This window comes from Anser cygnoides, chromosome 3, assembly GCF_040182565.1.
Source record: "Anser cygnoides isolate HZ-2024a breed goose chromosome 3, Taihu_goose_T2T_genome, whole genome shotgun sequence".
NCBI classification, from domain to species: Eukaryota; Metazoa; Chordata; class Aves; order Anseriformes; family Anatidae; genus Anser; species Anser cygnoides.
Genome location: NC_089875.1, coordinates 43,466,595 through 43,492,329, shown reverse-complemented (window position 1 = coordinate 43,492,329; position 25,735 = coordinate 43,466,595). Strand labels below are relative to the sequence as shown.

Sequence of the window (25,735 nt, the reverse complement as noted above, 5' to 3'; positions counted from 1 at the left end):
AAAATGGGTTGATAACTTCTCATATACTGCATGAGGATTACTGTTTTTAATGCTCTCTGAAGACTAAAAACAGTACTGAAGTACAAACAGATGACATTTTTAAATTGTATCTCAAAGGAGATGTAGACAATTCTTCATAAATTTTTTGAGATTCCAATTTATAAAGTGTACTTACTTCGAGTCTTTGAACAATTTCCCTGATGTCTTCAGTACAATTATCTGCTGCAGACAGAAGAATACATTCTCCTCTTTCATAAAATATTTTGATGCTCATTAATCCAGACGTCCATCCAATAACATCTCTGCAGGAGCAGTTAAACACAACATTTTTTGATTCCTTTTCAATCAACATGATAAATTCATTGGAGATTCCAAGGAGACATTCAATGTCAGCAGACTGGCCAAAATCTCGTGCGATCACATTCCACATAATTGCTCCAACACTGAATAAATGTGCATCTTTCCTTGGTTTCACTTTTTCCTTTTTTTTTGCACCTAAAGTAATGAAGCTAAACTTTGCTGAAGTATCCACGGTAGCTGTGGTAACAAAGTTTTCTGCCAGATCTTTCAAGTATTCTTGACGTGTCCTTGTGGCCATGGCTCGAAATTTTTCCGACTTATGTGCTGCATTTTCAGCATTAATAACTTTGGCTAAAAGAAAGTCCCTAAAGACTGCTGACTTGGGGAAAGTTACTCCTTTGGGAATGGGTGGACCAAATGGAGGTACATCTTTTGATCTTGAAACACCAACACTAGAAAGATGAAGAAAATGCAATGGTTAAACCCTTAAAAAAAAAGTTCAGAAAATAAGCAGTGACCCGTGCAGCCCAGTTACACAGATAAGTTTAGTTTTAACATGTCAGTTTTCAGATATTTTAGATACATCAAATAAAACTCATTGGATCATCTGTTTTAAAAATGGCTTTTTTCTTTTAAGTGTATAAAGGACATTGTGAATATATCATACAAACACAGAATATCAAGGCTGACATCTTAGGGTGTCAGTGTCTCTTTTGATTAGTGGAATAAGTTTAAACATCCTTTGCAAGATATAAATGAGATGCAAAATTTTTAAAAAATATTTAAATCCACCCATCATTTTCAGGTTTCATTAGAACTATAAAAAATATGAATACAAACAGAATTTATTTCAATACTTATACATCTTGCAAAGATAAGGTGTAAATACAGACAAAAAAGTATCAGTGCAAAACATGTCTATAACGGGAGCATTTTGCACTACTTTAAAGGTGCCTATTTTAAATTTATAAAATTTCATAATACTTCCAATTCTTTATAGGGACAGTTCACAGCAAGATGTAAAAGAAAATGGAAATATTTTTTCCTCACTGACACTCAGTTATACCTGCAATTGATATCTATGTAATGTATTTTATCTGTAACAGGATTTCAAAATACCATGCAAACTATGTACAACTACTACTAGATTGACTGAAATGCATTCGCATTTGGGATGACAGACAGATATAATTTAGTAATAGAAAAATATATATAATATATTATAATATATTTATAATATAAAATATAATAATAAAACATTGGGGTTTTAAACTCATAGAAAATGAAGCAGAAATTTTAAAATTGTATACATCATATCTCTAGAAAGTACAAAACTGTTAGAAAAAGCAGTTCCATTGCATTCTTCATAGCAAACTCAAATAGTTATAAGGTTCTACTCACCTATAGCACACATTTTCAGTACAAGGATTATGCACTTTGACAATGACAAATACATGTTGAAAGTGGGAACGAATATTTTTTGGAGTAAAGGGAAGCGCTCCTGGCTCTTGGAAGACAATGGTAACTATGTCATTTCCTATATGCCTTTTCCTTAGCAGCTAGACAAGAAACATGCATTGAAAAATTAGTTATAAAAAAAATTCAATAAATCACAATGTCTTCATTCTAGCAAAAACAAAATAAGTGTTCTTAATTTTTTCTGAAATAACTTTCAATTAATCATATCCTGGATATTTACCAATAAAGGGTATTAGGCTAAATGGAAAAAAAGAAAAAAGGCAAAGTTTACAAAAACGCCAATGAATTTTCCCACATCCCCACATCAGCTCTGTATAACTTCAGCTCATTTCTCTTTTACTCTATGAGAACAGAATAAAAGATTTCTCTTGCATTACAATTGTAATAAAAATGTTACATCACTGGACATTTCTTATTATTCAGAAAACTGCACATTGGTTCCCTTTTTACAGGGTAATATCTGCTTCTATATGAAAAATATAATACTGCTTTTCTTTCTCAATAAACTCCTTTCCCCTGTTGCATTTTTATTAATCATTCTTATCGTGATGATCCTTACAATCTCAACTTTTTTTTTAAAAAATAGATTACGATGAACACTTATCACAAACTTTAAACAATTGCATACTTGAGAAACAGAGCTGAGACAAATACTCATGGAGAAACAATAGCTATTTGAAACTCACTTATTGATTTAAAAACTCTGATAGTAGTTTACTTTTTAATCCTCAAAATACACTTAAATGAATAATTTAAACTACTAAACCATTATTACAGACTAAAACTTAAAACCTACAAAACATATTCAGCAATAAGGGACCACGTCACCAACAAAAAAAACCTACAGTAAAATGACATTCACTTTCCTCATTAAAGTATATCATATCTCTCAAATATTTTACACACTTATTATTATTATTTTTAAATAACCTTGCTTATAAAACATCCATTTGTATTACTAGACGTAAACAAGTAGTCTAGCAACTACTAGGATGTAAATACCTACCTAAAGTCTGACAAGGGCCTTTCACTGTCAACTAATAGCATACAGACACTTCAAGTTCTACCTGAGCTCTAATTTAACTAAAAAGGATGCAAGAAATCCTTTAACTAAAGGAGCACGGAAAAATTCTACATCAAGCTCGTTTTACAGAATACAATCTTTCCAAAAAAAGAGTTTGTTTTAATTTTCTCAGTTCCATTAAAAGTCAGTATATCAGCAACCAACAGAAAAAGCTAAGCTGCATATGCTAAAGCCTAAGACCCGTAAGCGTTTCATTACATCTCCTGAATAATAGAGGATGGTATTCTAAAGGTAGTGAGAAGGGCCAAAGCCACAATCTTAAAGCACTAGCATATCTGTATTATTTTAAAAAAGACTTCTGATAGAACTAACACACATTAGAACAGAAAGTATTTGGTGTTATTCTGTCATGTGACTTGGTCATTTTTTTCAGATTTTAAAGATTAAAATCAAAGTAACTGGCTATTTGAGCACGTTAAAATGTACATCCTCTTGTGGACAAATTGCTCTATAAATTATGTGGAATTGATCACAGAAACAAGTGCATCAGGTACACTTTAACTAGAGCTAGTGAATACGAGCTCTACACTTTAATTAGAGCTAGTTGGATCACAGTAGTGAAGCATAAGTTCACGTGTAAGAGGTTATTATTATCTCACAGGTTGGAATTTACACCAGTTAAATCTGTAAGACACTTTCCAATTACAAGGTAAAAGGTGATTCATTTCTCCTTTTTTTTTTTGTTTTATGTAAATAAATCCCTTTACTTTCTTCTCACTATAGAAAGTGCTTCATGCCTTTGCCTATACCTTCCTATTGAGCAATGTTACAAAGACTAGAAAGCTCTCTCCTGTTTAAAATTACATTTATTTCTCAAGACAATTGCTGTTTTCAAGAATACTTTCTGCTTTTGTAGAACTCTAAGAGGTTCTGCTGGCCACCATAGGTTGCTCAAACAAGAATAGCAGTCACATAGTAAGAGATAAGTTTTAGAAATGTTTGAATTTGTACTAACAAAATATCCTTTACAAAATGATGGCAGTGCTCATATCCCACATCTAAACTACTGTTTCAAGAGCTTAAACCTTTAAAAGGCACAAAAATGGTAAATAGAAAGTCAAGTCATTTTTAAGAACCTTACCAAGCTTGCTGAGATCTTAGTGACTTCTTCAACATTTTAAAATAAAATTCATGTAACATTATTATAAACAACTGTCATGCATAGGTGGTCAGTGAACTTACACAATGCAAAGGAAAAGCACAGTCATACGTCTGTGCACAGAGAATCATAATGCAAAGAACTGGAAAGGGAAGAGAAAAACCAGGGTGATCAGGAAGATGGAAAGAAGTGCTCTGGATAGGATAAAGGAATAGGAAAGAATAAGGTGGTGAATGGATAAGAAGGAAGGAACACATACTTCCCTGGAAAATGTGAGTTAAGGATAGCATACTGAAAATGAAAGAGGAATTGTTGGAAACTGGAACTAAGCAAAAAGACTTAAGAAACCCTTCTCTACTTTCTATTCTATAACCTATATTTTCCTCCCAACTTCCACATCCTTTTTTTTCTCCCCCCTCAGGTTCTCAGTTTCCCCTTCCTCTCCCATTTTGAGGTCTGCTCAGGTTGGTTCCCTCCCTCTGCCTTTCTAACATACTCTAGAGATTCTCATGCCAATGCAGAGCACAAGAGAAACTCTCAACGGGGTTCACAGATTATGGAGGATTACTTACAGTAAGGAGATATCAAACACTCTGACATCATTCCAGTATCAATATAAATTGGCACAGCAGAATTTGAAAAAGAACCAGCCAAGTATGATAGGCAGTCAACAGGAAACCAGTGAAATTTTACTTAGAATACAAGAGGGGAGTCCAGTAAGGAAAATATGTTAGAAAAGCAGAATCCATTAGATTAAAATTAGTTACACCAAATAATAATTAACTTTGAGATTTTAACTACAATACTCAATTCTTAATTTTCAGATATGCATCTCTGAAGAAAAGTATTTACTGTCACAAAACAGCACATTTATGGGTGATGCACAGCCATACGTACCTACCCACTTGAGTGGAATATTATTTACCTTGTCCAATTGCAAAACAAGGAATTCTTGTTGTTATAGCAGTGAAAAAGACATTCTTCATTCAAATAAATGAAGAAATGTTAAGAGTGAACTAAAAAAAATTTCAAACTTATTTTAGCACATTTCTAAAATAAGTGGCTTTAAAAAGTTCTAATTTCAATATCTGTTATTAAACTGTACCAAAACCAGAAACAATCAAATGATACTGCTCAAGTCTGGTGAAACCGAGTCTCGTATAACCCACATAACCAAACATATGGTTATCTTAAACATTTTAGCAGTAGGTTAAATTCAAAAAGTTTGTTTCATTCTTGCATGAGTTTCATTTAAGTTTTCATCAAACCAAGTGAAAATTGATTATTTGAATTGATGTGGATTAATTAGGTCTAACGATGTGTACAGAAGCAGACTACAAATGTGTAAGTGGGAAATTTGCAAAGGAATCATTTGGAAAGGGAATTTGCAAAGGTAAAGTTTAAAGGAGAAAGCCTTGAACTATGACTTGAAGAAAAGGCCAGGAAAGGAAAAGGAAATGGCCACACCAGGGCTGGTAGTCTTTTCTATCCTAGGGAAGGAACAGCTGACTTGGAAGTTCCGAGCCTATGTTGCAGCCAAAGTAAAAATTACCTTGCTTTTTGGATCTCCTGCTGGCTCTAAAACTAGAGGGATGTCCTGATCAGTGACCAAGCAGGGCGTAGTTATGTCCTGGAAGAAGCAACAAACAGTTCTGGTGTGGCCTGGTTTTGGCTCACAGGCATGTGGAATCTAAGAAAAGCTCAGTGCCTGTTCATTGAAGGTCTTATTTCTAGATGATTAAGAGTGAGTGATTCAGTATCTTGTCCAGTCATTATCAATCAAAGGACATATGTATAGGGCGCAATAACCTCATTGCTAGTACATACACAATACGCTAACAAAAACTAACTATTGAATGGGGGTCTTCATTGCTAATAGAATTCAAAAGGAAAATTATCATAGTCCCTAATTTCCCCTTACTTGGCTACATAGTTAGACAAATTCTGAAGAGACAAACAACATTCACATTCCATAGCACCTGTAAGTGTGTCTCTGTGTGGAGCACAACTGATGCAACCGCAACTGGGGTCTTCAGCATCTAAAACGGCTCAAGGAAAGAGACCTAATCCAATTTATTCTAGCTTGTGAAAAATAACATAGTTGATAGATTTCACATTCCAGTATGCATTTTAGAACTATACTGTAATATAAGAAAATTTAACAGTGATTATACATCCTTTTTGAACATTAAGGCTGGCTAAATCCTGGTTATTTGGGTGCACTTGTCACACTTCATTAAGACAGTGTCCATGCTGTACAAATACCACTAGATCCCAACACCTAAAAATAATGTGGGGGGGTCTTCGGATAGGTATACTACTTGAACCTGGAAAACTACCACATTATTTTGATCCCAAGAAAGCGACGAATAACAACATGATGCTTCTACTAAATATTGAACCTGTTAAAGTGACAATGATGAGTGCTTACTAAAACACTGTGGAAAGGAACATTTGTTGCTGGGGGAAACCATGAAGTTAAAATTGGAAGATTTTCCTATATACGAGAATTGGTACCTGTCTATAAAGGACATGTAAGGAAACGATGAAAATGAAAGGAAAGCAAAGGAAGAAGTGAAAGGACAGCAATAGGGGGTGGCTGAGCAACACAGCAGTGAGGCTGACAACAAACAATTATGAAAATTAGTGAAATAGTGTCAAGAGGATATCCCATTCTCACAAACAAGGGCAAGTCATGAAAGACAACGATGAAAGTAATAAAATCCAAGTAAGGTCATATTTACTGTCAGTGCCTGTGATAAACTATGAAAATACGCATTATTCCCTTTCAAGGCAAGCTCATTCAGTGTATTATATCATAATAAGTGTATAAATTTTCCTATTTACATGTGATCTCCAGTCAAAGACCAACAATTCAGTTTTCTACGACTGCAACAAGTTCTGCACTGGTGCCTTGGTAACTTGTAAAGTCTTTTGCAAATAAATATATAAATTAAAACTAGTTATTTGAAATATATCAATGTTTTTGGACTCTACCATGGTATTTCCTTCCATGGTATGATCCTCAGCCTTCAAGTTATTAAAGACATACAGTATCTTAGGAAAATCAGAACTATTTTACAAATGTGTAAAAGCGAAGTATTCTTGTGTGCAAATCAAATTAAAGCATAAACTTAAAATAAGAGTTAAACCATTATGAGTGATTACAGAGAGAGCTTACTAAATTAATCCTGTACAGTAATAAAGCATAAGTTCAGAGAAGTGGAGCAATCTCAAGTTAGTGATGACAATCCAATATATTGATCACTAGCTACTGGCACAGTTGAGGATGTGATATAGCCAAACATTCTGTCCTCTAAAAGCTACACATTCTAAGATGTGATTTGTCTAAATATTCATATTATTCACATGGTGAAGAATTTTTTGTATTTTTATTCCTAATTTAATTTCTTTAAACTGCATCTAAAACTTAACTGTAATGGAATAAAGTTCACAGTTGTCTTAACTGTTCCCAAGAAACAGTTCTTCTGTTAAGGTCAAAACATTATGCACTGACTACTTAAAATATATTAATGTTATATACTACTTTCTTCCATTTCAATTTTCATTTATCCTACATTAAGAATTTTAATAATTTCATCTTTTTGTCGCTGCCTTGACACGTCTTTCTTCTCATGAGATCTACTGATACAAAAGATGCAAATCATATGGTTTAACAAACACTAACCACAACTTTTGTATGCTTTCACAAAGAACATAAGATAGCATGTTTATTTCATGACAACACTCCAAAATGACTGAAGCCTTTATATCTCGCACTGCAACGAGATAATATTCAAATAAAACCAACAGTTTTTTTGTGGTTGTTTTTTTTAATCTGCAGGGCTAGAAAAACGCAGAGTGGAAGCACAGAAAGTTTCTGAAGTTAAGTGTTAACATTGATATATTATACCAAATGTGCTTGTACTTTTTAATTTGGTCACACATCTCAGACAGACAAGACAGAATAACCTTACTGGTGCACACTTTGGTTGCTGTGCTATTTTTTAGCCATCCTTAATGCTTTAATGATATTCTGAATTACCACATAAGCAAAGAATTCTCCATGAATAAAGTTAAGTACGCTACAGTTTTCTGTCTTCACAAGCAGACACATTGAAGGATACACCTAGCCATTTATTATTAAGCTAATACATTAACAAAAAATTTCAAGATCAGTAACATTTAGTATAATCATTTAAAAATCTTATTGCATATGTATTTTAACCATAAGATTATTTTCAAGCTTTATTCCATCCAATGTTTAAAACATACATAGGGTGTAAATCCCACCCAACTTGAGAATAATTGATTGACCATGGGGAAATTATGCTGAGGAATACCACCATGAAATGGAGGGTATAGAAGTAACGTAATGAATTATAAATACGTATTATAAAAATCCTTTGATTTTTCTAATGTATTACATGATTTTGAAAAAAAAAAGCAAATATCGCATAAAAAAACATACAGCTTAAAAGCAGTATTACTTAAAAACTCAAACACCTCTAAGGTAAAATTATATTGAAAATGGAAAAGTTAAATAACATACCTGTTGCCTGTTATTGGGCATGTATGGAAGCATTGTTGATACATGAAACATTAACTCATAATCTTTATAGGTAGTATAGAGGGAATGAGTTCCTGTTGAATCAGCTGAAAATGAATTTAATCATAAGACAGTCAGTAAAATAGAACATTCATATTACTTTTTAGGACAATGCTCTTTGCATGCTATGATTTAAATCTATTAATGGAATTTTAAACTTTTTTTTTTTTCAACAGAACAAAACAGCTAAAGATCTCTTTAATTTCATGTATGACATAGATGGATCCAGCAAGAAGTTGCCCAGAGACAGCTGTCTATGAGATGACCTTATTTTGAATATATTGGCAAGTACTGCTAGGTCTTAATATCTCATGGAAATAAAAATAAATGAACAAACATTTAGCTACTTAAGCATATTTTTATATAATGTGTATATATATATATACACACATATATTCATTATTTTAAATGTCAATAAAGACTATTGACTAATCTCATATTTCACCAAAAATAAAATGCTGACACAGTGCTACTTCAAATCTCACAATAAAACACATAATGAAGATCAGACATTTCAAAAACATAAAATATGTACATTATACATTGTAGTATAAGGCAAAAATAATTTTATTGGGAATTTTGAGATCTTTTATAAATTGTTAAAACACACTTCATCTATGATATTACCTTTTATTTTGGAAGTTTAGTAATGCAATTCTCATTTCAGAATGTTTACCATAATTTTTTTTTTATCCACTTTCTTTGATATGTCTGGATTATTTAGGTAAGAATAATTAACTTCAAAGCAGGAGGTTAGGAGCAAGGTATTACATCAAGGCAGCTATCAGTTTTTCTTCCCTTTTTATGTTCGCTGATTTCTTGTGTATAATTTTATATCTTCCACAGCAAAAAGCATCCTGCAGCACTCTTTTACAGTGTTCATTTATTTATTTATTTATTTTTAATAGCAACAGTATTCCAAAAAGAAACTGTCTGGCTGTGTTAGCTCTCCTTTTCAAAGTACACAAGCATACACTTAGGTGCAAAATTCAATAGTAACTGTAGTGCATACCTACAGCCCTAAATTTGAAAATATTTAGGTGTGTTTATAATTTTGAATATGTTCATATTACAATTGACCTCATCAGTTATGTTTGTACAACTTAAAATTAATTCATTAATATTCATGTGTATGAATTATAGTTTCATAACAAATAGGGAGCATATTTAAATGTTGCTAAAAAAGCAGCTATTACTGCACTCCTCTATTTTAAAATCCTTGTTGAAATTAATTCCATTATAACTTTTCCATGCCATTCAGAAAGAGTTCTAAAGACACAGAAGGAGGAAATCTATTTTATAAAATATAAATATCTGCCTGAACTACATTGATCTTGGCAACCCTAGTCCCTGAATTTTTTTATTTTACAATTAGATGTTAAATAAAGTCAAAGTATCTTGAACAGCTATTGCACAAAAGTCCCTTTAAATAGCAATTCAGAAAGGTAGATTTACCTTTAGATCCATGTTTTTCTTATACAACATCCTACTTAGCGGAGTACTTGATCTAGTACATGTTCTAGCATGTTGAATTTGGAAATGAGCTAGCAAGTTTTTTGTTTGAAATTTAGTCCTTTACATTATGCAAGATAAAATTTTCTAACTCAACAGATGTTTTAGGGAACACCTACTAAGACTCTCTGAATTTACAGAATGGTTGCTACTACTAACATTTCTTTGCTAACATTTTAGAAAAAATGTTATACCTGTCATACTGTTACACTCATTTTTTTGCACCTTGTTCTTTTCTGAATACTAGTTTTACTTCAAAAAGTTTGAGAAAAATCAGCTAACTTTTTAAAATAAATTCATGTTCATATGAAGCATTTCAGCCTTTTTTTCAGAAAAGCACTGTTTACTAAATGAAAGTGAAACACCAATATTTGTCTTAATTGTATATAAATAAAATTGTAACATTTCTTCAGTTTCTTTCAGTTTACTTCTCTCTTTACAGGCTTGAAGTAACATAATTAAAGACTGAACATTAATATTCTCATTTGTAATGTTCCAATAATAGTATTTTAATTCCTCATTTCTAGTTGACTGATACACTTTAAAATATATAATACACAAATTATATAGTAATGAAATCGGTTAAGTTTCCTCAAATTTTCTGATTCTTTGATCGAAGAATTCAGAATTGGATGATATTAAAAATGCACTAAATATGGGCAGAGAAGAGTTTATAGTTAATATTCCATTTTTTTTCACATCTGTTCTGGATCTAGACAGGATGGAGTTAATTTTCTTCATAGGAGTCCGTATGGTGCTTTTTCTATATGTGACCAAAACAGTGTTGATAACACATCAATGTTAGCTATTGCTGAACTGTGCTTGCACAGCATCAAGCCCTTCTCTGTTTCTCACTCTGTCTACCCCCTCACCCTGGGAGTAGGCTAGGTGTAAGCAAGAGTTTCTGAGGGGACACAGCTGGAACAGCTGGCTCAAAAAATTGAGAAGACATTCAATACCCTATAATGTCACGTTCTACAGTAAAACTGGAGTGGGGGTTGTTTTCCCAAGGCAGGTGTTCCTCGGAGACTGGCTGGGCAGCAGTGTGCTGTTGGGAAGTGCAAGTGACTGCCTGTGCATCACTTGGGTGCTTTTCTTCTTGGATTGGTTGAGGTTTTTTGTGAATTCCGCCACCCCATAACTTATTAAACTGTCTTTATGTCAGCCCACGAGTCTTTCCTTACTTTTGCCTTTCCAATTCTCGCCCTCATCCAACTGGGGAACAAGTGAGTGGGCAACTGGTTGGGGGCTTACAGACCAGCCAGGGTCGGCCCACCACAACATTCCAAATTCTACATTCCATAAAGAACGGATCACTTATAAAAATATTAAATAATCAGACAAGCAAAACCAAATCAAAACAAAAACACAACACAACACACAGCAAGTCAAGCATTTGTGAACAGAAAAACTTAATAAATGCAAGCCCTACAAAACTGAGCAAGAAATATTACAGAAACATTATGCCTACCAAAAGTGTGGCTACTAGAGATGAAATTATTGCACTATTCTGAACCTTCAGGCAGTCAGATCAATGTATTCTCCAATTATAATTATGACACACTGTAACACTTGCTGTGCCTTTATATTAAAAAAGGAGTATAAAACAAAAAAAAAGATGATAATTAAGTCAGTATTTTATATTTAATATAAAACTGAAGACTACATTTGTGAACTCTCTTAATTCCATACTGCTTGTTGCAAACTGCAAACAAATTATGATAGGCCAATATCATTAACAGAATACAGCATTAGTAGAATATTAAAATTATGTTACTGAATGGTATGTAGGCAGTGCCAATCAATAAAATTTGTTCATACTGAAGCACAGCAAATTTATGGACAGATCAGTATATTTTCACATGTCAAAATTAGTAGGTGATATTTGGTCATGCTCTAGGTGAAAAAGCAAAACCACACACCTTTTGCCCTTTTGAATTTTTCATCCCTATTTGTCAACCCATCCCACAAGTCTGACATCTGCAGCGTGTTAATATTTCTACATATTATTTTGAAAAGTGAATTTTTATTCTTTACTCAAATAGGATGCAATAGTCTCTATCAAGCCTGAATTTATTAAAGTGAAACAAGTATGGATTTAAGCAAAGAGGCAAAAACTTTAATAAAATCAAATGTAGTGCTCAAGCTGGTTGGCATTGTTACAGAATTGCAGCTTTCCCACCTTGTAAGTCATAAACTAGAACAGTTTGTCATAGGATTACGTTTATTTTTTTCACCATTTCCCACCATTACTAGAGATGGAGAACATGACAATTTTCGAGTTGCAAAGCTTGTCTCCCTTCATTGCAAATCATGAAGTTTTCCACCAACTCTGAGTATCTCATTTGCCACTGGAGAGTGCCCTATGGACAGTTTATTGGCTGGCCACTAACCACAAGCTACACACACTGGACATTTCCAGAAGTTTCTAATATGAATTCGGTCTCTCTTCTAATGCATACAGGAGAGGTGAAACCCATCCTAGCCAGTATCAGTTTAATAACAGAAGGATAATCCTTCTATGACTACAACACCGGTTGGTGGTCAAGTGTACTATTTCAAAAAAGAAAAAAATCCAGATGTATTCCAGTTAAATGAAGACTGATGACTAAGCAGCAAAAACATGCAAGAGATCCCTAATAACCAGATTAGATCAGGTGAATAGGTTGCAGGAAGAACAGAGAAGCTTGGAACTTATCTATTTCTAAATCTCTGTGACTCTCTGAAAGGCAAAAAGATCCCTTATAAGAAAAGATCTTCCCTTAATTTTCTTTAGGTATTTCTCTCTAACCTTCCTTCTTGGCAGCTTACCTTTAACAGTTCAGGCAACTTTTCCATTTGATTATAAGGACAGGTAGAAAATGCACACAAGTAACAGGATTTAATAGCTTAAAAAAATCTACTTGGCTAACAAAAATTTTTTTTTTTTTTTTTTAACCACAAGCCACCTACAGTAGGTAAAAAATTCCAGATGTAATAGACAAGTAACCGTAAAAAAATAAGGATATAAAAAAATCGCATGTTACAAAAGTAGATGAACATCTAGATATCCGTAGGTCACAACAGACAGTGATCAGTTGTCAAAATCCCGTTAAAACCACATTAAGCTAAAAAAAATGAGTTAAGTTGAATTTAAAGGCAACAAACAGCAATGCTAATAAAGATGTGTCAACATGTTGACTTTGTTAACAGCATTATATCAGTTCTTATTTTTGCTACAAAAAAACAACAAAACAAAAAAACCAGTTTGTACAAATAAATCACATTATTGCACTGCTGAACCGTATTACTTAGGGAAACTGAGAGACCTGAGGAAGTGGATAGTAATAATACATTGGTAAGGTAGATGAATATTTATCAGTTACAGAAGGTTAACATGCTTACTGTGCATGCATTGGAAAAGTTGTCTATGTGATAAAACTTGAATGTGTGCATGTGTGAGAAAAGAAAACTGAGAAAACTTGATTGCAACTCAAATATAAACCTCAACATATATGTTGGTTAAACAGAAGCAAAGAAGTTTAGGTAAAATAAGTAAAATGTTCCCTTTTCCTGACTCCGGATTTCAAATTACTTGTCTTTTATTTTGCCATTGTAAGAATAAGATGTTAAAATGTAGCTGTGAAATTCTCAAATACATCAAAAATCACATAGTTAATATCATCTTAACTAAGTACAAGCAAATTACATAAGTTGCTTTAATTTTCAGTTCTACTAATATCACAAAGGAAGTAAATAACCTTTCAGACAAGGCATGATACATGTTCATCTTCCTTATTTACCACATAACATTACTAATCAAAACCCAAGGTCAAGACAATGAAAACACAAAACAGGATTTGCAAAAGATCAAATGGAGAATTGTAATTTCTACCATAGGTCAGAAACGTAACTTACTTTTGTTATCTAGCTGAGCCCTGTATTTACTAAACCCTTTTAGCCGTACTCTTTGGCCCAGCAGATCAAGGAACTCCTCAAAAGCTGGTCCTGCCATCTCATTGTTATACATTTCTTCCTCTGTGCTTTGGCCTGCTTTGCAGTAAAGGATACCAATCTTGTGTTGAAAACTCAGCTGGAATAAAAAAGAAAAAAAGAAAGGAAATATTACAGATGCAAATGAAATCAATACTAGAATAAATAAAAAATATTGACACTGTTAACGATGTATGGCAGAAAATATTGAAAAATGAAAACTTAAGTGTTCTGATTTGGGAAATGAAGTCACCATGAAAAACAAACAAACAAACAAACGCCCGCAACATATACAAATCTTGAAAGAAAACTGGACTGACATTATCCAAATAGCTAAAGACAGTATTTGAAGACTTTTGACTTAGTTATCTACAGAAGCACAATCTCTACTGCATGTTATATAGTATGAGGAATTTAACTGGTAATTTTTGTGAACTTGTGTTCTCTCTCAGATTAAAACAAGGTGAGTTTATTTTCCTTTATTTCTACCTTTAAAAATTGATCCAAAGCGATCCCTGTATGTGAACTTCCCGCTCTGTAAACTTTCTAATTACATAACAGCAGCCATTCAGAAAACCTGCTTCTCACAAGACATTGTAAAAACAGAGTCTCCAAACAATAATTTGTTTTATTGTTCAATAAATCTTTTGTCCACCCCATAAAACAGTCCGTTGTAAAAGTATTATTCCCTATTTTCAAAGGTTTTAAGATGTAAACACAAGCTGTCCAAAGTACAGCATACTTCAATCTAGAAATCTGATTTCAGTTAAGAATTTTCTTAAACAAACTAGACTCTCAACTCTAGGATATTAATATAAAAAGACATGATTATTTCTCAATCAGAGCATTGTCTTGTTTTCTTAGCTTTTTTGCGTACTTAAGATGACAAACTGGGAACCACCACGTGAATGTATTAGCCCTGTTATTCTTAACTGACAACTATTAGAGCTTCACAAACTGACAGAGACAATCAGTCACACCAGATTCCCTTAACACATTTGTCTATACACATGCTACTCAACTCTCCAGCTGTACAGACTTCTCTTAATCAAACTTTAGGATTAGTGTCTAAAATGTGAAAGACTGTATAAATATAATTCCTATTAGATCAAAGGTGACAAGAACAGTTTGCTTCACGTTAGTCATATGTAACACGGTCAGCTGTGTTAAGTATATTGTAAAACTCCAATTCACAGACATGCTACTGCGCTGATGTTTTATCACAGCAATTTCTAGGAAAATTTGTAAGACAAAGACTGAATCAAGAAAATATACATAAATGAAAGAAAAAAGCGTCAAAGATATAATTCCAAACCTCAAATAATCTTTAATCTTCCTACTTCAATAAATGCTGCATTTCTCCACTTGAAGTGGAGAGCTGAGTATAAATAAGGCAGTTGCCAAGCATCAATTAAAACAAACAAACAAAAATCACTATCCAAATCCTCAACATTCCTGGAGGAGTAAGAGCTTTACTATGATTTTTCTAACCTATTCTTTTGTGTCTTCAAGATGCTACAGCTTTTTAAAGTTCCTTTTCAATGTCTCTAATGAAATTAAAGGTTTAATGGCAACATTGTTGGTTTAATTATTTACCTTCATGCACTACCAACATATAAAAAATCCCTAAGATGTCCAAATTAACGAAGCTTTTTTGAAGGCCACAGACAGAATCACTAGAGGTGCCTGAGTCAGACCCCTAACCTCAGGGAAAGGGCTGGGTTGCTCCCAGCTTGCTCTTGTCATTTCGTTTTGATTGGCATATACAATAGTCATCTGAAATGTTTCCTTGTCTGATCCCCATATTGAAACAGTGCCTGGGGAGAGTTAGGTATCTAATAAAATGTTCCAAATCACACACTGGAAACTATTTATTCAGTGTAAAACTAGCATGAACACTTTGTGGAGGAAGCTGGAAAAACTGCTCTTATAAACTTCAGGTTATAGGAAACAGCACTGTTACTTAACACTTCCAGCAGAAAATTAAAATGATTGTAAGAACATTGCCACCTCTACCCCAGCTCAGTGTCAAATAGCTTAACTTAAACCACAGGGAATTTAAGTTAATTTCCTTGACTTTGCACAAGAACAGAGGAATGGAGAAGTTAAGCGCTAACAGCCATCAACAACAGCGTCAACAACTAACAGTATGAATGAAAGGCAAGTTAGAGAACCACTTAGGCAAAATACTCCATTCAGAAACAGACAGTCACGCTTCTTCAGTCTTTCCAAGGAGATGAGTGATTCTTGAATTAGATCTTAAGTATCAGTATAATTCTAAACAGAAGTGAAGTATACCTCTATTCACCAAACAACCTAGCATTTCCTGGTTAAAACACTGTACTAGGAGACAGTAAAGATGTGATACTGCCCAGCCCATGAAGGAATTAATCCTGCGTTTTCACTTCATGGACAAGTATTGCAAATGCTCAACAATTATGTACAAAGTTGATTCTACCAACACTACTATTCCTAAACAAGACAGCAGGTGCAAACACACTTGCAATAATCTGAACCTCCGACTGTGTGCTAGGAGCACTCACGTCCACAAAATATACAGACTTAAGCAAAGTGACTCAGCTCAGAATCAATGGGGCTTTGCAGAAACAGAAATCAAGGTACCTTTAGAAAGTCAATGCTTAAGAAAGCTGTACGTACATGAGGTTTGGGAGCGTCTTATATGGGCCATTAACTGATGTGAAAAATGTCAGAATATTTAAAACAAAGTTGCCAATTACAGAATGGCATTGCATGCTTATACAGGTCTAATTAAAGAATTTCAGACACGGTTCTGATTTCATGATTTCTAAATTACAAATATTAGACATCAGAAAATGTCTAATTTAGCTACTTGGGTATATAACTTGTATTAAGTGTGCATAGAAGTCCCTCCAGACTCAAACTGACCATGTTTAGTCAGAATTACTTACTACTGAATCCTGGCATCTTGTCTTCTTGTACAGTATAGATTCTTTATTGTGTAACAACAACAAATTGATGACTTACAACATGTGAAGACTTCAGAGTTTTTCTGGCAAGGAACCTCAATAGCAACTAAATATCCCTGCATTCAAAGTTCCTATTTTCTTTGCGCTTTTTGTAAACTTTGCTCTAGAGAAAAGCAAGCATTCCCAAAGGGATGTGAAAAAAACAAACAAAACCATCAAAAACCATATACAATAAACCATTAGCAGAAATATGGAGGGGAATCTGGGGGGGGAATTGGAGAAAAAAATCCTGTCTATATTGTAGATAAATTGTTGACTTTTCCTGTAAATTTAGAGTCAAACCTAATGCTGATCATCATATACCAGAATAACTTGGAATTACTTACATTCTCAAATTAGGTCAACCATCCAATGTCCATCTATTTTCTACTGTCATTTTAGGGACAGAGTTTTAGCCACATGTTTCTTCTACAACCCACAATAGATTTCACTGAGAACTACTCATTTCTTTCTCTACATGTTTCACAGAACTGAAACAGTTTTCAGTTTGCTGAAGAACTATTCAAATATTTAATACAGTTTTATTGAAAATGGTTATTCTGGTAATAGTATTAATCCTCTAGATCACAATTCATATTTTTAAATTCATGACATTTCAGCCACTTGTCACTTTCGGCTACCACGCGTAACTCTTTTTATATTTGGTTGATTAAAAAACTGAAGGCATGAAGTACATAAGAGGATTAAAAACATAAATGGATCTCATGCCACTTCTATGCACAGCTTTCTCTCTATATTCAAGTAATTATCTCACAATAAGCAGTATGTAAGATATATTAATACTACATTTTGCTTGGTGACAGCCCATTTCATAACAAGTTTGAATTTTTCAGAACCGAGCACACAGAATAAAATTCAGTGCTATGTACTGCTGTTTCTCAAAATTAAGAGTTTTTTTTTAAGAGTTTTAAGAGTTAATGATTAAAAATATATTGGTTGGTTCAGTGGACAATCTCCATTTCCAATTTTGGGGAAATGCTTAATGAGTTTTGGGAAATATTCCACTGAGGTCAAATAAAGATGTACTCTACGCTGCCTAGAACATCCAACCCCTCTAAGTAGTAATTATTATTTATTACATGAACCTAAACTTACTATGGAGCTCAGACACGAAAGACAGAGAGCAACAGGAAATTAGGAACTCTTATATTCAGAGGAGAGTGCTAATGATTTCCTTTTATTGTTTTACAAGAAACACTGAAAAACACAGGAAAAAATGAGGACATTGGACAAAATTAATTTCCAATTAAAAGTTCTCCAGTGAACAAAAGTAGTAAAACATACATACAAAACTAGCTTAATATTCCACCCCCAAAAAAAGAAATTCTCTTCCTCTGTCTACCTCTGCTTTGTTTTAAGCAATTGTTACAGTCACAGGAGAAGACAATTCTGGTAGACACCAATACGTTTCACACAATCGCTACATTTGAAACTGAATAAGCATTAAAAAAAATAGTTATATCACCATTATAATCAACTGTATTCATCAGCTGCTTCAACTTCAACAGACAGATATTGACTTTTGCATTGAAAACGCAATCTTTACTTTAAATGAACATAAAGCATGGTTTCTAAAATTGAACTAAAAGCCTTCATAAACCTGTCCTTCCAAATTATTCAGAAGCTTTGAATTTACTTATTAGTTTTTAATGAAGCAGATTCACTTTATCAAACCCAATAAACTTTATCATTTTTCTCTCCAAATTTAAAGCATATAAATATTTCATTGCTGGTGCAGTTAATTCATTACATAGTCTCAATCACAATTTCAGTTGTCTGAACCCAGAAGCATTCTATTCTACTAAAACTACTGCAAGTTAATCAGAAAATTAGTGTTTAAAAAAAACACAACACAAAAATGCAGAGATTTAGATGCGGAGACTTAATACATCATATCCTTTTTCCACCTTACCTGGAAGCAGTATTAATAAAATATATTAGATGTGTTTTCATTTGGATTCAACATTTGTACATAGTAAAGGACAAAAAAGACTGTGGACTATTAAAAGTTTAGTCATAATCTTTCTCCCACTCACAGGTATAAAGAGAATCACTATAGTCTTAATCATTTTTCTTAAGCTGCAATATATTTAAAAAACAATTTACTTAGAAATTCAAATCTCATTTTGTCTATGAAAACACACTCTGAGTAAATAATGGCAAAATCAAGAAAGTGATTAATTTGCATTAGAGATCCATGTTTTTCAATATTACCTTCATAATATTTAAGATTCCCCCCTCCCAAAAAATGAAAAAAATAATTATTCCTTAAATAAAAGTCATATCCTACATACCCCTTGTTCATCCAATTTAAGCAGCTGTTCAGGTACTTTGGGTGAGTTGGAAGCCTGCCTCAGGCACTGAATGCTCAGTTCTGGTATTACATATTCTAGTACCTCTTTGAGAGGCAGACCTCTTGCTGTGCCATGCCTTGCAGTGGATGGTATAGCATCTTCTAAAATTGCTCCTCTAAGCGTAGTAAGCTGCAATAAAGGTATAAAACATTTTTAATTCTAATACTACAAAGACTTAAAGATATTCAGGTTTTATAAAAAGCACTGAAGAAAGAGTAGGAAGAAAGACATCCATATTTTCAATTTTTTAAACCAGTAAAAAAGATTACAAAATGACTTTTAAAAAGGAAGCAGGCTCTTATTGTCTCAGTGACATATTTGTGGCCAACAGGACTAAGGAAGTGATTGTCTTTTTGTATGTGACACTGGCGAGACCACACCTCAAATACTGTGTTCAGTTTTGGGCCTTCCACTACAAGAAAATAGAGTTGTTTGAGTGTGTGCAGAGAAAAGCAATGAAGTTGGTGAAGGGATTAGAAAAACAGACTTATGAAGAGTGACTAAGGTCATTCAGTCTAAAGAAAAGGAGGCTGAGGGGGAGACCACATCACTGTCTACAACTAACAGAAAGAAGGCTCTAGCAAGGAGGGTGTCAGTCTCTTTTCTTAGGTGACAAGCGATAGGACATGAGGAAACAATCTCAAGTTGCACCCGTGTGGGTTTATACTGGATATTAGGAAGAATTCCTTTACAAAGAAGTTGATTAAGCATTGAAACGGGATCTCTGGAGATATCTAAGATACATGAAGATGTGGCACTAAGGGACACACTTTAGTGATGGGACTCAGTAGGTCAGGTTGATGGTTGGACTTGGTGATCTTGAGGTCTTTTTCGAACCTCGATGACTCTATGTTTCTAAGTTTTTTGTTTAAAGAAATTCATTGATGATCTTATTAACTTATTCCAATTCCTAAGATTTTTTTTCAAAAAAAGAAAAAATTTCAAAACAGCAGAAAAACTAAAAATTATTAATTTTAATGCCATACTACCCTAGAAAACACAGTAGTTGAATGTGAGGTTGGACAGGTGAGGAAAGCTACAACTAATGGCACCTTCATTTACCTTAACTACCTGTTTTTTAAACCACTCTGCTTTATCGCCATTGGATTTTGCAAAAAGGGATGTTTCTTAGTAGTGAGTCAGCTAAATCACCACTCTCCTCACACAGAGAGGCCTCTTTTTTATGGCAATGAAGGAAAAACCTAGCCTAAAAAATCTTTCTACATCTGTTTGTAAAAGCACATGAGCTAAGAGGCATCAGGAACACTTCCCTGTGTTCTAATAGCAATAAAAAGCAACAGTCCTAAGGACAGTTAACATTGTGTCATTGTGTATTTTTATACAAATCAAATCTAGTTGCTGTCATAAACAAGAAATTACTTTTGCAACAGACACTAATTGGCTTGAAATAAAAATGAAGAGAAATGCCGTTCTACAACAACCACAAAAGCTATTCTGACAGATAAATAAAAATAATTGTCTTATTAACATATTAATAGAGTAGAATAAAAAAATTAGTTGGAAGAGACCTACAAAGATTGAGTACAACTGCCTGACCGCTTCAGGGCTAAGCAAAAGTTAAAGCATATTGATGAGGGCATTATCCAAACACCTCTTGAACACTGACAGGCATGGGGCATCAACCACCTTGCTAGGAAGCCTGTTCCAGTGTTTGACCACCGTTAAGATAAGGAAATTTTTCCTAATATCTAAGTCTGAAACACCCTAGTGCAGCTTTGTGCCATTCCCTTGCATCCTATCATTGGTTACCAGGGCGAAGACTTTGGCACTTCTCCATTTCCCTTCTGCAGGGACTTGAAATATTCCTTCCACAAATATAAAGTGTATAAAAACATTTATCTGAGAAGAAAGCTTCTAAGAAAGTAGTCTGAAACAGAATACAAAAAAGTACACTTAAGTTGTAGTATAAGCTTTCATATTTTTCCCCTCTCATTTTCCGTACATTTCTTTTCTTAATCTTCTATTCCTACAATCAGAACCATAACATCTAGCAGCTTGATCAAAACTTATCTTCAGTTTAGTTCTTATTATCTGTTCCTATGTTTAAGTCTTGGAGATATGTAATTTCAGCCAACTTACCTCCTTTTGGATGCCTGTTCAAAAAGAAAAAAAAAATTTACATAGCAGGGAAGAGCAAAACTTTGTTCCAGGCAAACACCCCTTTCCCATTAACAGATTTATTTTCCAAGTTAGCAACCTATCCCCAGACAAACAACCAGTATTCTAAGTTAACATTCCAATTCCTTTGCAGAATTACTGAAAGAATATTACCTCACTTGTCCTGAAAACTATCCGATAGTTGAACTGAGATCCTTCTTTTTCCTTAGCATCTTCAACCTTCTCCCTCCGGATGCTGACTGCTACAGGTCCAAGATTTTCATCTATTCCAAAGTAATTCTGATGTTCTTTTGCATAAAAGTGAATGAAGAATAAAAAAGCATAATGAAACACGAATCTCCTAGGAAGTGTTCAAATTCCATTTAAAAATAATTGTAGCAACAAAAAATATTATTTACTATTAAATTATTATACACTAAAGCTGCATTTCTGAGGGACTTTGACAACCTAAGAAAATGGACTGACAAAAGCCTCATGAAGGCCAGCATAGAACTGCACCTGAGACAGAGAAACCCATGAAACAGCACAGGCTGGGGACAAACTCTCTCTAATTGCAGCACCCCACTTCCTGATGGAGGGTTACAGAGAAGGCAGAGCCAGACTCTTCTCCAAGATACAGAGAGAAAGGACAAGATGCCACAGTCATAAGATGCAGCCCCTCACTGAGGAGAATCAAACACAGGAGCAGGTTGCCAGAGAGTTTGTGAATTTTCCATCCTTGGTCAGAAGCTAGAGGGAAAAGGTTCTGAACAGGCTGTGCATAACCTACCTGTAAAGTTAGCTTTAAACATGGAATTGGACTGGACGATCTCCAGAAACTTCCTCCAATCTGGTTAATGCTATAATTCCATGTTTTAAATAGCAATGAAGTAACAGACCTGCTCACCACCTACTTTCCTCCCCTCCTTCCCCACCTCCGGCATTCTACCTGCATGGATTGCCTCCTACTTCTAGTGTTAAAATAAAACTTGGAACCTTAATGGGCAAATGGAACAGGATTTTACAGACCATAACAATATTAATTTGTGCGTGTTTGTGTATTGAGAGTGATAATCAGAGGCCAAATGCTTTCAACATTAAAGCTTCCCAACAGCTGCACATTCAGGCTTTGACAAGGGGTAAACATCTCAGTTAAGGTTTCTACAGCCTTACATTTTGATGTAAATATAGAAAACGGTATTCCACAGTTACTAGATTTTTTGGCAGCTATATTACTGAGCAGAAAAATGCAAGCTTGGCAGATGTCTGCTAACTTCCTGTACAACATAAGAGATACAAAACTAAAGATGTTATGAACATATATTAATAAAAATTATAAAATAGTTTCAAGAATGGGAATTGCAGAAACTGAAGTAAATTTGAAAATAACACTAGTACTGATATTGCAGGATGTGGAGAAAACATTTTTAATTCAAGGTTGGTGCTTTATTCGCTGCTTTTTAATATCAAACTATAAACTCATGAAGGTCTGTTGAATTTACTCATTGATTCAAAAGTGTCTACTGGAGATAAAAGAGGAAAATAAGTTCTGTTTTCAAGCTGTTCGAAGAGAGGCAGTAAAATACTCCTGTTTTTTACTTCTTCATTTTGAGGAATAGTTGCCAACTTTCATTCTAATCAAAAGGTTTTACCTTTTACCTATACAAGACTGAGTTAACATAAAAACTTGGTAAGCCTGTACATTTCTTTTAGGTCATTATTGCAGTTTGATATCAGCACACAGATATGATAACATTAAGAAATAGTTGCAAGCATTCCACAAATAAAAAGCACAGTAATAACAGTCAAGTCTTGAGGTATTATGAGGATAAATCACACAAGAGGAAAAGGATTCATGATGACATTTCAACATTTCAATTATCCTTAAAAAAAAAATCACAATTTTTTCCCTCTTCTCATCCCATTCTATCCCACAAAAAATGTAGTTCACCAAAGGACACCATTAATAAATCAAAACCAAAAGATAAAATATTTTAGCTTTTGCAAACCTTAACTGGAAACTGAGAATATATTTTCCATAAACTTTAACATATTTTACATCAGTCTTGTTGGATTTGATTTTAACAATAGTTACAAAGCTTATAAATATGCAGTATAAAACTAGAGCTCATTTCAGAAGACTGAATTCCAAATCTCTCATTTCTTGAAAGGGAATGGAATAATTAGTGCTACACATGGCAGGGTGTTTCTTCCATGCATCTTAAAACAGAAATAAAACTTGTATGCTGACAAGTGCCAATTACAAAACTGTGAACTAAATCAAATATGCAGAAAGTTGTTTCTCTTTCACAGATATCTTGTTAAAGGCAAAGAAAATCAGTAGCATTGCATGTGTCTCTATATACAAGTGACTATTGTTTGCTAAATTTTCATTTCATCCTTCCACAATTATTTTGCTAAATTCAACTGTGCTATTAAATCTACAATTCAATGAACAGTCAGCAAGAAGAGCTCACTGTCATGGAATAGCATCAAGTAAGACTCAGTATGCATATAAATGTCACTTTTTCTTACACAGGAGATCAGCACAGCAGCAAGACATTTTGTTGCCTAAGGCAAAATGCCTGTTTTATTTCCCCTACCCACAATAAACTTTGCTTAGGTAAAAACTATGTTCAGCTGGAAGTAATCTTGAGATTCCCAAAAGCCCGATCCCTTCAGATAACAGATACTGAAAATTGAGTTTTTGCTCTGTTTGCCTTGACTTGCTCACTATCACTCCTAAAGAGTTTCTCCAATACAGATTTCTCTTGGGTAGCTTCTGTTAACAGCTCTATAAAAAAAATATGTGGAACAGGGCATGGCTTACAGATAGCTGTAAAGGTAAGAGGGTAACAGCTTATTACTGAATATTAAATGCATCACAATATTTACTCCTGAAGAATGCTACCTACAGAACAATTAACGAGGACAATAACAATTTACATTCCAAGTATTATACTATGTGGGATAAAACTCTCAGATACTATTCCTTAAGTTTTTAAGGCTATTCTAACATAAGCATACTTTACTTTAGTCAAGAGATCATATGTGCCTAACACAAGAACAGAAGTTAATTAGAGCTAATTACATTTGCATCAACTTTCCAGACAGGTCATTAGTTTTATTTAAAGCATATTTAAAGTGGTTTCTCTTTGTATTTTCTTTCTCTCTCCAGGGGGATTTTTCTTCACACACAAAAAATATGGTCGGCCTTTTGGAATCTGTAACTCCCACCCCGCCACCATCATAAAAGCATTTGACAAACTAGTCCTCTTTTATTTGGCTTAATCCTCATCAGTCATTTCCATCTATGCCAATTCTCTCTTCTCTATCCCTTAAAAAGCACACCACCCTTTTCTCAGAAATTTCCCTTCATTCTCTTCCACTCTTGACTCCCTCAACATTTTTTGACCCTTTGCAACCTAACTTAAAGTCATTTTGTACCTTTGAATTTACTGCCCATCCTTGCTTAGCTACGGGGCTTTCTCTTCCTTCTACAACACAGATCCAGATTCTTTCTTCCTTCTCTTTTAAATGCATTGTGTTTTTTTTTTGTTTTGTTTTGTTTTGTTTTTTTTTTTTACAGGATATGTTCTAGGTTTCTATCATATTGTGAAACTGTACTGGACCCTATTTCAAGTCCCTTGTGAAGGGTCACAGGAGGAAGGAGCACAGCACAGTGCTCATTTCTTGCTGTTGAAATAGAGTTAGAAGGCAAAGTAAGTATGGTTTCAGGAAGGCTCAGGCAGTAGCCAACAATCTTTTTAAGGACAGAAGCATTTCTTTCTTTTAATACCAGCGAAAAGATTGAGCTACAACTCATAATATGGAAAGGCTAGAGAGGTAGTTTGGGGTTCTCTGTCCCACAAAAACAGGGATTGCACACACACACACACAGGATGCAGTCCTGAATACAAAGTAGGTCGGTCTAAGAGGAAATCTCTTATCTGAATAACAATTCAAGCCAAGTTAGTTTCTCAGTTCAGAAGGGTACCCTGCTGTTTAGCAGCTTGAACATATCCAAAAAGAACAGGATAAAAGGCTACGAGAAAAATCACAGAACAACCTTATTTAGGCTCAAAAACTAAGTATCATCAAAAGCTCTCTGTTTAATGGGTATGCATACGTGCATACATACATGTGTACAGTATGAAAGGCCCCAAAGACACAAGATAACAGTGGAATCTAGAAGGCAAT

At 34.0% G+C, this 25,735-nt stretch overlaps 1 protein-coding gene across 5 annotated transcripts in view; it reads right to left on the bottom strand.

Moving 5' to 3' along the window:
• Window positions 1–25,735, bottom strand: part of SIPA1L2 (signal induced proliferation associated 1 like 2) — a 139,425-nt gene that overhangs the window by 55,112 nt on the left and 58,578 nt on the right. For all 5 annotated transcript variants that reach the window (XM_048047245.2, XM_048047247.2, XM_048047249.2 and 2 more), the window contains exons 4-9: window positions 21,710–21,843; window positions 19,358–19,546; window positions 13,981–14,155; window positions 8,515–8,618; window positions 1,702–1,859; window positions 176–752 (exon numbers count right to left, since the gene is read on the bottom strand). In XM_048047245.2, coding sequence (XP_047903202.1) covers window positions 176–752; window positions 1,702–1,859; window positions 8,515–8,618; window positions 13,981–14,155; window positions 19,358–19,546; window positions 21,710–21,843 — 1,337 coding nt within the window. The remainder of the gene's footprint in view (window positions 1–175; window positions 753–1,701; window positions 1,860–8,514; window positions 8,619–13,980; window positions 14,156–19,357; window positions 19,547–21,709; window positions 21,844–25,735) is intronic.